The sequence below is a fragment of the Halichoeres trimaculatus genome, unplaced genomic scaffold, assembly GCF_033239565.1.
Source record: "Halichoeres trimaculatus isolate MK-OKI-2021-1 unplaced genomic scaffold, fHalTri1.1 fHalTri1_scaffold_14, whole genome shotgun sequence".
Taxonomy (NCBI): Eukaryota; Metazoa; Chordata; class Actinopteri; order Labriformes; family Labridae; genus Halichoeres; species Halichoeres trimaculatus.
Genome location: NW_027437192.1, coordinates 12,506,507 through 12,519,426, shown reverse-complemented (window position 1 = coordinate 12,519,426; position 12,920 = coordinate 12,506,507). Strand labels below are relative to the sequence as shown.

At 40.9% G+C, this 12,920-nt stretch overlaps 1 protein-coding gene across 1 annotated transcript in view; it reads right to left on the bottom strand.

The window, feature by feature from the left end:
• Window positions 1–12,920, bottom strand: part of LOC141802920 (dolichyl-diphosphooligosaccharide--protein glycosyltransferase subunit STT3B) — a 131,959-nt gene that overhangs the window by 40,560 nt on the left and 78,479 nt on the right. The window contains exon 4 of the mRNA XM_074686733.1: window positions 2,619–2,684. Coding sequence (XP_074542834.1) covers window positions 2,619–2,684 — 66 coding nt within the window. The remainder of the gene's footprint in view (window positions 1–2,618; window positions 2,685–12,920) is intronic.

Below are 12,920 nucleotides of genomic sequence, written 5' to 3'. Positions count from 1 at the left end.
GTACCTGAGCCTCTCGGGTATAGTTTCAGTCCACTTTTACATTTTTCTTTTATGAGACGGCCATTTGCAATCAATGATTCAGATCTCAAGCCTCTCTCTGCACCGTTTGTTGGATAACCTGGAGTGTCTGAAACATGCTCTGCAGGTACACAGAGAAAAACAGAGGGAGGAAGGGAGAAGGAGGAGAGTGGAGAGAGAGTGGGAGAATTAGAGGAAGCGAGAAGACAAAAAGAGGTGGAGAAAAAGAGAGAAAACAAGGTAAGACAGTGAGAGAGAACGAAAGAGGGAAAAAAGGAGGGAGAAAAAAAAATGAGAGGCAGAAAGAGAAGTGGAAAAGGGCAGTAAGGGACAAAAGAGGGAGAAAGAGAGTGGAAAAGAAGAGCGAAAAGGTGTAAAAGAGTGGGAGAGAAAAAGAAAGAGGGGAAAAGGGAGAAAAAGATTTGAGACGGAAAGAGGGGTAGAAAAAGGCAGAGAGACAGAGAGAGGGACAAAGAGGGAGAAAAAGAGTTGGGGAGAAATGAAGACAGAGAGAAAATGAGACAGAGAGAGGCGGAGAAAAAAAAGAGAAAAAGTTTACAAAAGAGAAAAAAGGAAGAAGAATAAAATGAGAAGCATAAAGAGAAGTGGAAAAGGCAGAGAGGGACAAAAAGGAAAAAAGAATGGGAGAGAAAAAGAAAGAGACAGAAATGGGTGGAGAAAAAGAGAGAAAAAAGAAAGGTGAAAAGAAAAAAGAGAGACAAAGAGAAGAGGAGACAGAGCAAGAAGGAGACAGAAAGAGGCAGAGAAAAGGAGAGAAAAAGTATAAGAAAGTGGAAAAAAGGAGAGAAAAGGAAGGAGAAAAAATGGAGTCAGAAAGGTAAAAGGCAGAAAAGGAGAGGGGGACAAATATGGGAGACAGAGTGGGAGAGAAAACAGAAAGAGGAAAATGAGGGAGAAAAAATGAGAAGGACAGGGAAGTGGAAAGAGGCAGAGAAGGGGAGAAAGTGAAGGAAAAGGGGGAGAGAAAAACAAGGGAGAGGAAGTGAAAAGGGCTAGAAAGACAGAAAGAGAAGGAAAGAAAAATAAAGTGGGGGAGTAAAAAGAAAGGGAGAGAAAATCAGAGAAAGAGAGGTGGTGTGAGGCAGAGGACGAGTAAAACGGGAAGAAAAGAGGGAGACTGAAAAAGATATACAAGGATGGGGAGAGAGACAGTAAGGGAGAGAAGAGAGATAAAAGAGACAGGTAGGAAGAAAAGGATGGAGGAAAAGGAGGTAGAGAAAGAGAGGGGAGAAAGACTTAAGAGAAAATCATACATGGAGCGCAAAGGGGCACAGAGAGGTAGAGAAAGTTAGAGAAAAGGGACGAAAAAGGAGGAGAGTAAAAGAGAGGGACAAAGAAAAGTGATATGGGGGAGATAAAGGATGTGAGAGTCAAAAAAAAGAGAGAAGGGGAGAGAAAAACAGAGAAAGAGTGCGAGTGTGGGATGATGATAGGGTGAAAAAGAGAGGTCGTACAGTCCCCTTGTGAGCGTTTATCTTTGCCGTAACAGACAGGAAAAGATAAGTTGAGGGCTGCACTGACTTTGTGTCAGCGATATTTCTGATACAGGCCCCAAAAAATCTACCGTGGTCAGAAGCCATGAATAAAAAAGAGCCTGTTTTTCTTATCTGGGTACAGTCTCCTTGTTTTGACAAAATGCCTATATTCTGAAGTTTTGTCTTGGACAGTTAATTATCAACTAAAGTCACTCGAACAATTCAAGTCCCTGTTAAAAAGAAAAGTGAATGACGATCACAGGTGAGCTATATTTATTATTTTATAACACCACCTAAGGCAGAATATTCCCTCTTGCAGTCTCCCTGTCTTCTACAACTCCTCTCTCACTCCTCTGTGTGGAAATGAAGCACCTCTTTCAATATAAACATGATCATTTCCACAAAAGACAAACCCCCTGAAACTGCTGTACGAGCCAAATGGAGCCATAATTCATGCGGGCCTGAAGATCATAACTCCACTAATCATACCACAATCGAGTAGGAGGTGATCTCCTCCCTCTTTTCTGTGTGGGGGCGTATAGCTGCAGGATGTCAGTGAAAACGGAGCACCTGTTTTAAATGTAAATAAGGCAAACAGCGTGTTAAGTGAAGAGTGGTTGAATATTTCAGTGGTGTGTGAATTATAATCTTAAAGAGATCCCACGGCTTTTCAACCTTTCTCATAAAGAATCCATCCTGATGAGCTTTGATGTTTTATTAACAGGTAGTTATGGCCCCATTTTAGGTTAAAACCAAAGCGGTTTACAAGGCTAAGGGCGGGAACTCAAGCAGCCAACAGTCTGTGAATGCAGCACAACAGTTCAGCCTTTTTTTTCCTTTGTAAAGGTGCCACATTTTTATGAAACATGCATATTGTGGGATGGGAAGCAGAGCTCAGTACGTGGGCTGCGCCCATGAGAAATTTGCCAAATCTTCTATGTTGATGCCAAACTGCTAATTCTCTGGATTATGCTTTTTGTATGTTTTCTTTGGTGTTTTATGGTTTTGTTTTTTGGTTATTTTCGTAACAGGAGTCAACCAAGCAGCTGTTGCGGAGCTATAGACTTTGTTTCTAAGATGCTGGCTTCTGTTAGCCATTCTTACCATGTAGAAATAGGAGAGGCAACAACCAATAGTCCAGAATACAGAGCCTGTCTTCACTGATTTCACCTGCAAGAAACAGAGACAAAAAAATACATGATATTCAGTTGTACAGTGTATTCTTTAACAAGTAAGACATGTAGATCCTAAGGCTGTTTCGCAAAGAACCTGTAAAAAAGCACCACAGAATGCACATTTCACATTCACATCACATTAACATGATGTTCTCTTTTGGTTACAGCAAAGTAATAAATAAAATCAGGATTAAGAGCAGGCTGTCCTCTCTACTGAAGATTCATTCTGTGTTTCAGCAGTGAAAGACTATAAAACAAATACAGCCCCATTAAAAGCCCTTTTTTCATTGTGATTCACCATTTTAGAGCAAGTAAAGACACATCTTTAGAAACCCTAATGGAATCTTCAACACTTTGCAGAACAGGGGGTGAAAAGGAGACAATAATGCACATTTTGTGTGTCTTTGAAAGCAGTTTAATAATCACAGTTTGATGATCAGAGCAGATACACCAGCCAGCTGAAGTGAGACAGGATGAGAGGAGAGCAGCTCAGACTAGACCAGCGAAAGCATCTCGTAAACATGCTCCGCTTCCTCGCCACAGGCTGATAAAGCAGACAAGTGCATTAACTTTTAAAACACACAAAATAAAACTCTGAAGAAACACGCGCCAAATGGGAAACACGTTTTATGGTGACCTTAAAAATCACAGCACTCAGAGGCTGCTCCAGTGATAGGGAGTAGAGAGGAAGCTCATCCAGTGCAGGCTTTCTGATGAGAGGCAATCGATGGTTGCTAGACCACCTAAACACCCGGCAGAGCATCATGGACAAACCACTGGACCAGCGTTCGATTAATCAACAGTACAGATAGAAACACTAGCACGGCTGAAATCTGTATGCAGATGCAGAAAAACCTGAAGACAAAAAGTCCTGGAGCAGAGCTTTTCCTGTGCATTGAGGTGGGCTACAGTAAGTGGGTGACCTGATTATCATCCTCCCCTGTAATAAAGATGAAGTGTGTTTGTGGAGGTAGGAAATGACAGTTTTCTACCGCATGGGTGCTCTGTTTGAGGTAAACACACCGGATTTATTTCTGCAGGTAAGGTGTTTCTATAATGACAAGCACCGGTGACTGCTGTGTTCCAATCTTGTATTAAGATGTCTCTTAGCTGACATCCCAGAAACAACCAAAACATTTGTCAAGTACAATGTGTTTTTTTATAACTTACATATACCCTTAGAGAGAACATTTTGCTTTTTTTTTTGAAGTGGGGTTGATGAGTTATATATAAGTATTAGCATCAATGGATTTCGATCAGCTGGGCCCCTTTAAAGTGATACTCCGGGATGGAACAAGTTGGGTCCTATCACAAGTTTTAGGGCAGAAATTACCCCTACAGCAGTGTTTTTGTGCAGCAGAAGCCCAGGGAGCATGCACCAAACACCCCCTCCCTGCTTGTCTGCCGGTTTCCTCTGCACTCAGACGGGGCCATATTTTACTTGACCAAAAACAGAAATAAACGGACTCCAACCAAAAAAGTCTGATATCGGTCTGCATTCACGCTTTATTTAGAGAATTTTCAGCGCGTTACTTTCACACAAAACACAGTAAATAAGGCTCTAGTTCTCATCGTGTCATTAAACGGCGCTACCTCCGCTGCAGAGCCACAGCTGGCTACGAGGCGCTCGCCGCTTAGTCCATCAGTCCGCGCGCGTGGTGTGCCAGATATAAACAAACGCAGGTAGTCTGCCAGGACGAAGAGACACGATGAGAACTAGAGCCTTATTTAGCAGTGTTTTTGTGTGAAAGTAACGCGCTGAAAATTCTCTAAATAAAGCGTGAATGCAGACCGATATCAGATTTTGTCGGTGGTAGTCTGTTTACTTGTGTTTTTGGTCAAGTAAAAAATGGCCCCATCTGAGTGCAGAGGAAACCGGCAGAGGAGCAGGGAGGGGGTGTTTCATGTGTGCACCCTGGGCTTCTGCTGCACAAAAACACTGCTGTAGGGGTAATTTCTGCCCTAAACCTTGTGATAGGACCCAACTTGTTCCACCCCGGAGTGATGTACAACACTGAGCAGGGGGTTTTGGACTAAGCCTTGGCTCAAAGGCACTTTAACAATGCTCAGGAAGTATTTTTACACCTCTCCAGTGATCAGCCCAATTCCCAATCTTGGGCAATGCTGGGACTTGAACCATCAACCCTCTGGTCCCTATTGACTGAAATGTGACCATCCAACTTTGTAATGCATTAAATGCAGTCAATTATCAACGCCACAGACAACCAAATCACACATGCCATGAAAATCAATCCACAGAAAAAAGTTTGGACTCATTTGGCTCCCTCTTGCACTTAAGTAAGCACATCATTTTGCTAACTCAAGTATTCATAAATGTTTTTAAACTCAAAAAAGAAAAAAATTCTTTTACTAAGATTCAGTAAAATATGACATTCAAAGCATCTCTGAGGAACAAATCGAGTCAATTTTGGCACCCCTTGTGGACACAGCTGTCTCTGCGTCATAAGAGTATTGAGTGCCCCTTGACAAAAAGTACCACCCTGCTCCCTTTGAACGGTGAAATGTATCATTAATGAAAAGTTTTTGGATCATGTGGAAAATCATTTGATCATGTGGTATGTCACCTCCCCTCCATCAGCTTCTTTAAATTGTGAAAACCAATTTAGGAACATGTGCACTTTTCTTCTGAATGGTCTAATCTGCTTTATAGGTCATTAAGAGCCGTCGGTATTTATTTTAGTCAGTTTCATAATCACCTAAAAACTCTACACACCATGTACAAATTAACTGACTGCTGTGAGCTGGATGATTTTGATCTACACTGTTGCAGTTACACACCTTTCTCTGATCTTTAAAGCAAAGTCTAATCAAAATCCAATACCTTGTTCCCTTTTTAATTGCAGCCTTGAAAAAAAAATCAATGTATAAATAACAAATACAGGGCAAACACAAACTCCACTGTTGATAAAAGACACAATCTTTTTGATTAAACTGCATGGTTGAATTGGAGGCAAAAGCCTGTGGTGGAGCTCTAGTGAAATGAAAAACAGAACGGTTCTTTTTCTTGTTCTGTGGCTTCCTGTTGACTGAAATGGGGCACACAATGGAAAAAGTATTATAGTGTGATAAAAAGGAAGCATGAGTCAACATCCTTTTGCATCTTTTTTTTTTTTTTTTTTTTACCAAAAGTGAAAACCATAAATGTCATGAAGGAAGGATGTTTCATAAGAGTGCATTCGTTTTTGCAAGGTGTGAGCCATTGAGTGGATACTGTGCTATCCCACTACTATCTACAGTAAGCAGTAAGGTATTTAGTTAGATTCGATGTAGGTGAAACCATTGTGCAGAGTAACCATTTCTTTAGGTTCAGTGTGGATAAACTTTATCTTATTCATATTAGTTTGTCAAGATAAAATACTGTTCAGTAGTCACAGGCATCTTATCAGCCACTGATCAGATTAATGCTATTAAAGTAGTAAAAGTCAGCTTATTTTAGCTTGTTGTGTATGTGGTTTCTGGTGCTTCCAGGTAAGCCTCAAGTGGACATTTGATGAACTGCAGTTTTTGACACTTCCATGTAGTGCTGTGGGATATAGCTATATATCTAAGTCTAATAAAAAAAAAGCCTACCATACCATATAACCCTTTATTGTTTATGTTGTTGTTTTGATGTGTGGGGTACTCTAACTCTGTTGCTCCACTAATGGCTCAAATACACCAGATCTCTGCTCTGTTGCATGTTGACTGTAGACGTCACACAGGCTGCTAAGTCTGGCAAGCTGCATGACTGACAGACAGCTGGAGTCGAGACACCATGAAGTTCTCACGCATTTACTGCATTCCTTGAAAACTGGTTGCACTACGAAATATTTTCAATGGTTTTTGTCCACTGGATATTTGTGTTGTATTATAATTTACCTCTACCTCCGCCAAGGAGGTTGTGTTTTTGGGAGAGTTTGTCTGTGAACAACATAACTCAAAAAGTAATGAATGTATCTTCATGAAATTTTCAGGAAATGTTTAAAATGGGATAAGGAAGACGTAACTACATTTTGGAGGTGATCCGGATCACTGTCTGGATCCAGGATTTTTTTTTTTTACAGAATTCTTTATCATTGTGAGATAAGGCTATTTTCATCATATGTGTATATGACTCCAGATTAAATGATTGGATTGCTTTGCAAAACAATACAAACCAAGGTCAGCATAATTTCTGATCGGATGTAAAAGTACGATCCAGATCCTGCCAATATTCTGGATGCTAAGATCCAGAATATTAAACGTGTACTGGGTCATCATAATTTTCAACACTGTCAGGTAACAAATTACTGTACAAACCTGCAACTAACACCAAATTGTCGCAGACAGTCTGCTGAAAGGGAGTATAACATTAAAGTAGGACTAAAGTGTTGCATGACAATCACAATATGCTTGGCGGAGGTCTACGCTCTCTGAGTGCTTTTCTAGTTTACACATTTTATTTTTTTATTCATAAAATGTTTTTTTTTTCTGAATAAATGGAGAAAGGTAAGAGAAAATTCATTGTATTCATGTAGTTTGTAGGAGTTATACTTTATCAGGATACAAAATTACCAATATCGAGATATAAAATTTTGTTCGTATCCCACATCACTTCTTCAATGACGGCTTCATTTCTAGTGCCCAGAGGTTGCAGCTTGATATCGCAAGTGTTTTCTACCTGCTTTGCTCTCTGATGCAGTCACCATTCTTCTTCTGCTGTTACGAAATAATGATTAGCAAACTGCTTTCTGATGTGCTAAAGCCACTGTCTTGCGGGAATACCATATTACAACCATGCACTGGTAAAAATCATGAAAATAAACGTTTTTTAAATGAGATAATATCTGTAATAAAACTTCAACTTTAATAAAGTTGTGAATTTAGGAGGCAAAAATCATTATCGCTCAACCGCTTTAAGCTTCCTGCATTTTACCCTTGTTTTCTATATTTAGCTTGTCTTCATGTACAGCTTATCTAATCTTCTTTTATGTCTCTATCCTGAGTTTTTGCTCCTTTTGTTTAGCCTTTTGTTAAAGGGAAAATGCATGCATTAACAGATTAGTAAGACAATAGCAACTGTTGAAGCTGCTGTGTTTCTCTCAGACAATATTTCCACTCAGGCTGGTCGAAGCTAGCGTGCAGCCTGGTTTTGTTTATTCAAAGAGATGTTCAAGCTGTGCTTAACTGGTGCCTCAACCTCGCTCTACCCGCCACCATTCCAGCCACCGTTTTCTTTGTGAAAACACAAAAGTCACACAGTGTCCAGCTAATTAAATGTGAGCTGAGAGAGAAAGAGCTGAATTACTGTTGTGACAATGTAAGAATGGAGCACGGGGTTGGAGCATGACAGGGAGGCGACTGTGCACATGTGTGTGTGTAAGTGTGTTCATGTCCCCGAGAGCTATGGTGTTAAGAAGAGCTCTCTTGGGTGTGAGAGGATTCAATTATAGATTATAGGAGTGTGTGTGTGCGTTGGAGGGGTAGGGGGGTAAACACAGATTAAGCGAGTGCAGTTGAATGGGTTATTAGCGGATAAAACGAAGCAGTCGGATAATGAAGATTGGGCTGAGACTTGAGAGAGCGGCTTTCGCGCACTTTTGCCATGTGGAGGAGAGGACGGAGTGGGGGAAGAATGAGTAATAATGACACAAAGGGTGAAAGAGAAAGGAAAGAGAGAAAAAAATGGAGCAGAGGAAAATAAAAGCACCGCAAGAGCAAAACAAATGGCAGGAACAGAAGAAGACAAAGACAATTAAAGGCAGATGAGATGGAAGAGAGACAGGGAGGAGGAAAGGAAATACGCAAAGACAAATGTGGGTAAATGAGACTGATAATGGGAAGCAGTGGAGCATGGCCGCGATGATTGTTTCTCAGGGCTCTCGCCAAATAGAACGAAGGGACGTGAGAGGTGGTGGACCAGAGGAGGGGGGATGATGACACATCACCCTAAGAGGCAATGATGGCTTCTGCGAGGAAAAACCTTCCTTCCACCTTGGAGATGTATTGATCATGCTCACAGGATGACAAGAGGCACTGAGGAAAAGATGTCCCTTTAACATATTACCAGGTGGGGGGAAATGGTTAAAGCTGGAGGTCTTTTTCTTTTTCTGGGTGAGTCTTGAAAGTTTTACAAAGAATACGACTCCCTGGGAATTTCTGGATTGCTTCAGAGATATTAGGAAAACAATATGTTGGAGGGGAAGGGTGAAGGCTCCTGAAGTTGAAATATGCCAAAAGCTTTGTAAATAGTTACATAACGCATGCTTTGAAAACAAGAGACTCATCTCCATAAAATGCTGACAAGCATTAAAAATGTTGGGTGGTTTGAACTTGTGGGTTGGGCGCCGTAACTGAACTGGCCCTGACCTGCATTAATTCATCCACCCATTGTTCTTTCAAACATCTAACACTTAGAACAGGGAGCCATCATTTTCAATCAGACTGAAAACTGCAAGAAAATCACATTCTAGATATGCCATAGACTTCTCTGAAGATTATTTAAGAGAGTGGGGAGAATTATTTTATAAAGCACTTCTTACAGATTTCAGTGCAGAGACAGTTCACCTGAAGTTCACCTTTTACCAAGTTCACTTATCTGCAGCTCTGAGCAGAGTTTGCAGTCCTTATTGCCCAACTCTCAATGTTCCATCTGCCAACTACATTTCTGACTCCTTTTTACTTCTTGCTCTTTTGGGTCAAGCCTCACAATCTCATTGCAAAGTGAACTGTTAAAAATGGGACCACATGTTTCTTCAGCATGATATAAAATTGAAAGCAAAGCAAGATCTTTATTCAATTGATTGATATTAAACCTATTTACCAACATTCCTATTTTATTGTTTCATTACTCTGGTTGCTAGGCACCGCCGTGTTGGCTATGGCTGCCTTTTGCAGCAGCTCTCTCTTCTTTGTCCGTTTCTTGTAATTTTTCCGTCTCTTTTGCGTTATCTTTGTATTTGGAGTGGATCATTACTTTGAATGGCTCATTTGTTGGTCATGAACACCGAACTTTTTGTGTCCTCAGTGATATTTTTACTACTTTTCCTCATGTGTTTGTCAGGGGATCCTACATGTAACCATGGCTGCATTGTTTCCATGTGAACTCAGCTGTAAGCAGCCTGTAGCATGTCAATGCTAACTGGTGTAAGGCCTGATGTCTTCCCACAAGGTGAGGAGAAGGAGGTCAGGACAAAGTGCTGGTTCTCAGGTGTGAGCTAAGAAGTGACGACATGGACCTGTCCTTCCATCCATTGCTATTGGGAAAGTAAGATCTATCTCCAATAAGATGGACGAGCTAGCCATGCTAACCCAGCAACAAAGGGAATACCAGAGGGCAGAGTAGCATCATGCTATTCACAGACATGGCTAATGGAGCTAAAATCAGATACCAACGCCACATTGGACGAACTTCACCTGCTGTGAGCACACAGGATCTAGGAGACAGAGATGGAGCATGACTGAAGAAGCTCAGTCCTGGACCCTGTGGAGGTGGAGGCTGGCTGAACTGGAGAATGATGGACAAACTGTCACCATATATTTTCTAATGGACCTTTTTGCACTTTCTATACACTTTCTTACTTTTGTTTTCTTGATTGCTGCTGTGACTTCAATTTCATTGTACTTGTTACAATGACAATAAAGTTCTTTTCTATCCTATCCCATTTATTGAGTTGGATTCCATGTAGTAATTTACAGTGAATAACCTTCAGAAGGTGCCATTCTGAGTGGCCCTTTTATCGAGAAACCAACACAGAAGCTAGGCTACACTCTCCTGTGAAGAGGATAATTTGCACAATGTCATTTAGGAAGTTTAAAAAAAATTTGAAGTCACCATCTTCAGTGTTATGGTAAGCTTTATAGACTAAATTCTCAGCAGCTTACTTTGGTGTCAGACCACACCATTGCTTTGCACTGTTTTGTACACAAAACAAAGGTATTTTTTCCTGATTTTACCCAAAAATTACCGTAAATTTCAGAGTACAAGAAACTTAAAAAAATAAAAATAAAGTTAATTTTTTGTGTGTTTATCCCAGGAAACAAGGCAAGAGAAGGGAGTGATGTGCAAGAAAGAGGCCATAGTCTGGATTCAAACCCCAGGCCCCCACTTGAGGGCAATCCTCATGGAGTGAGACCTGGACCGCCAGGCCATCTGTGACCATGAGATTTTTTTTATCATCCAAAAAGGGAGCTTAAATTTTTTTCCCTTCCTTATGTAGCCACTAACAGCTTTTAAGAAAATTCCAATGAATGTACCCTTTCTGATGATTTTATTGAAAAGACTGAGTTTTCAAAGTGTAGACTTGTGGAGGTGGGTGGTGGGAGTCAAGGTGAATTAGTCAAGGGCAGTTCGTCTAACTTTACCTTGAAAAGTTTTGAAAGGCTAAGTTTAACAACTGGCAGCTGCTACAACTACCAAAATGTGGCAGGATGGGAAAAAGATGGCACAGGGAAAATGCTTTTAAGTCTATGTGAGCCCAAAAAACAGCTTGGTTTTCCAGTAGCCAGATTACAGGGTGAATTTGGCCCAAACTGCAGCAGTGTGAAACCTTGCCTTATTGCAAACACTCCAGTCAGTTTTCTAACATAAAAGACTGGCATCTCCTGTGAGAATCACACTTACTATTGACAAGTATCTTATACAGCCCCAGACAAATGAAACTCTTAAACCATACTCAAAGTCTGCCTGAGTGTACATGTGTGCATATCACTGCTTTTTGGCTCCCAAACGTGAAATGTATGTTCAAGGATGTAAACTGAAGTGTTTGGTTTCTCTCTGCCGGGCCAGCACACAGACTCACAGACTCACAGCCAGTTGTGTTGTATCAGGACTTACTCTGTACCCACCGTGTGCATGCTCAGCCAGCCACCTGGACACTAAACTGCAGGTTGCTGCCAGATCAGTGACAGTCAACGAGTCTCAAAATCAGGCCATGGAGTCGAGTGACTCACGCTACCTTGAACCAAATGTAGAGATGTGTCCGTGTAGGATTTGACAAAGTGACACAAACTGGGACGGCTGAATCCTTGGACAGATAAAAAAGGTCTCTTCCAGCCCGGCGGGCAACTGTAATGCCAAGCTTGTTATGCTGTGACGGACAGCAGCGAGGCATGACGAAACACCTGCATCACTATACTGCCGGGATAAAAGAGTCCACCGCTCAGCATGTCTGTACACTCTATAAAGGGAGATCAATGCCTGGGAGGTAAAATAAAAGTTGGACTAACAGCCTACAAGACACGATTACCACTCGCTGAGAGCCTGTAGCATGAATAATGATCACTCTTTATTTACTTTACTGAAACACCCAGTAAGTGAACCAGTAAGATCCTGCTCAGCTGACAGTGTAATGTGGAGTAACCCATCCATTCAGGAAGGACGTTTTAAATGGTAAATGCTAATTAAAATATAGTATTTAGAAAATAAACAAGATAAGCCTGAGAATAGATCAGCTTTAAACTCTTATTAAAGAAAAGCTGAAAGATTTAATGAAGTTGATTCATAAAAAGAAATTACTGTCTTTCACTCACTGTCTTTTAACGATTGCCCAGCATCAACATCATACACGTCTCGTGTGATGTCCTGGAAGACTTTGTTTAAGAACAAACAGTCCCTGTGAAACGCACCAAGTAAAAACCTTGACTTTGGTGTTTACCAAGTAAACACCCATGATGTTCAGAGTACCATGTCCTTGCATTAGTTGTGTGGATGGTGAAGGCTTAACTGTTGTCTGAATCTGTAGCTGAGTGCTGTGCAGTAATTGACTCACCAAACTACCGGCTAAGGCAGAGCGTTTACCCTGAATGCAGATGAGCAACGCTGCTCGGCCTTCAAATGCACAACAGCTTTAATGCTGGACTTGCAGAGAGGGATTTTTTTTTTTAATATGCAAGTGCTCTTTATTGAATGGTGTTGGTGTTGAATGATAATCAGTGTGTTTTGAACAAAACTTGGACTTTTTCACTTGGATATACTTTGCCTGCGTACAAACGTGTGTGGCTTATTAGTAATTCTCTTTTCTATGAAACAGGAACTCAAAGAAAAAATATTCTGAATGTCCTTTGGCAAAGTAAACTAAGCATCAATAAGAAAGCGATGAAGCAGACACAAACGTTGAAAACAATACTCGATTTGCATTTCAATTTCTGTTTTGAGAATACAAAAGACAACAGGTGGTAACAGTGTTAACTACTCTGGATGACAGTCAAAATCCTGTTTCTGTTTTCAGCGAGAATTGAAGTATCTGTTCCG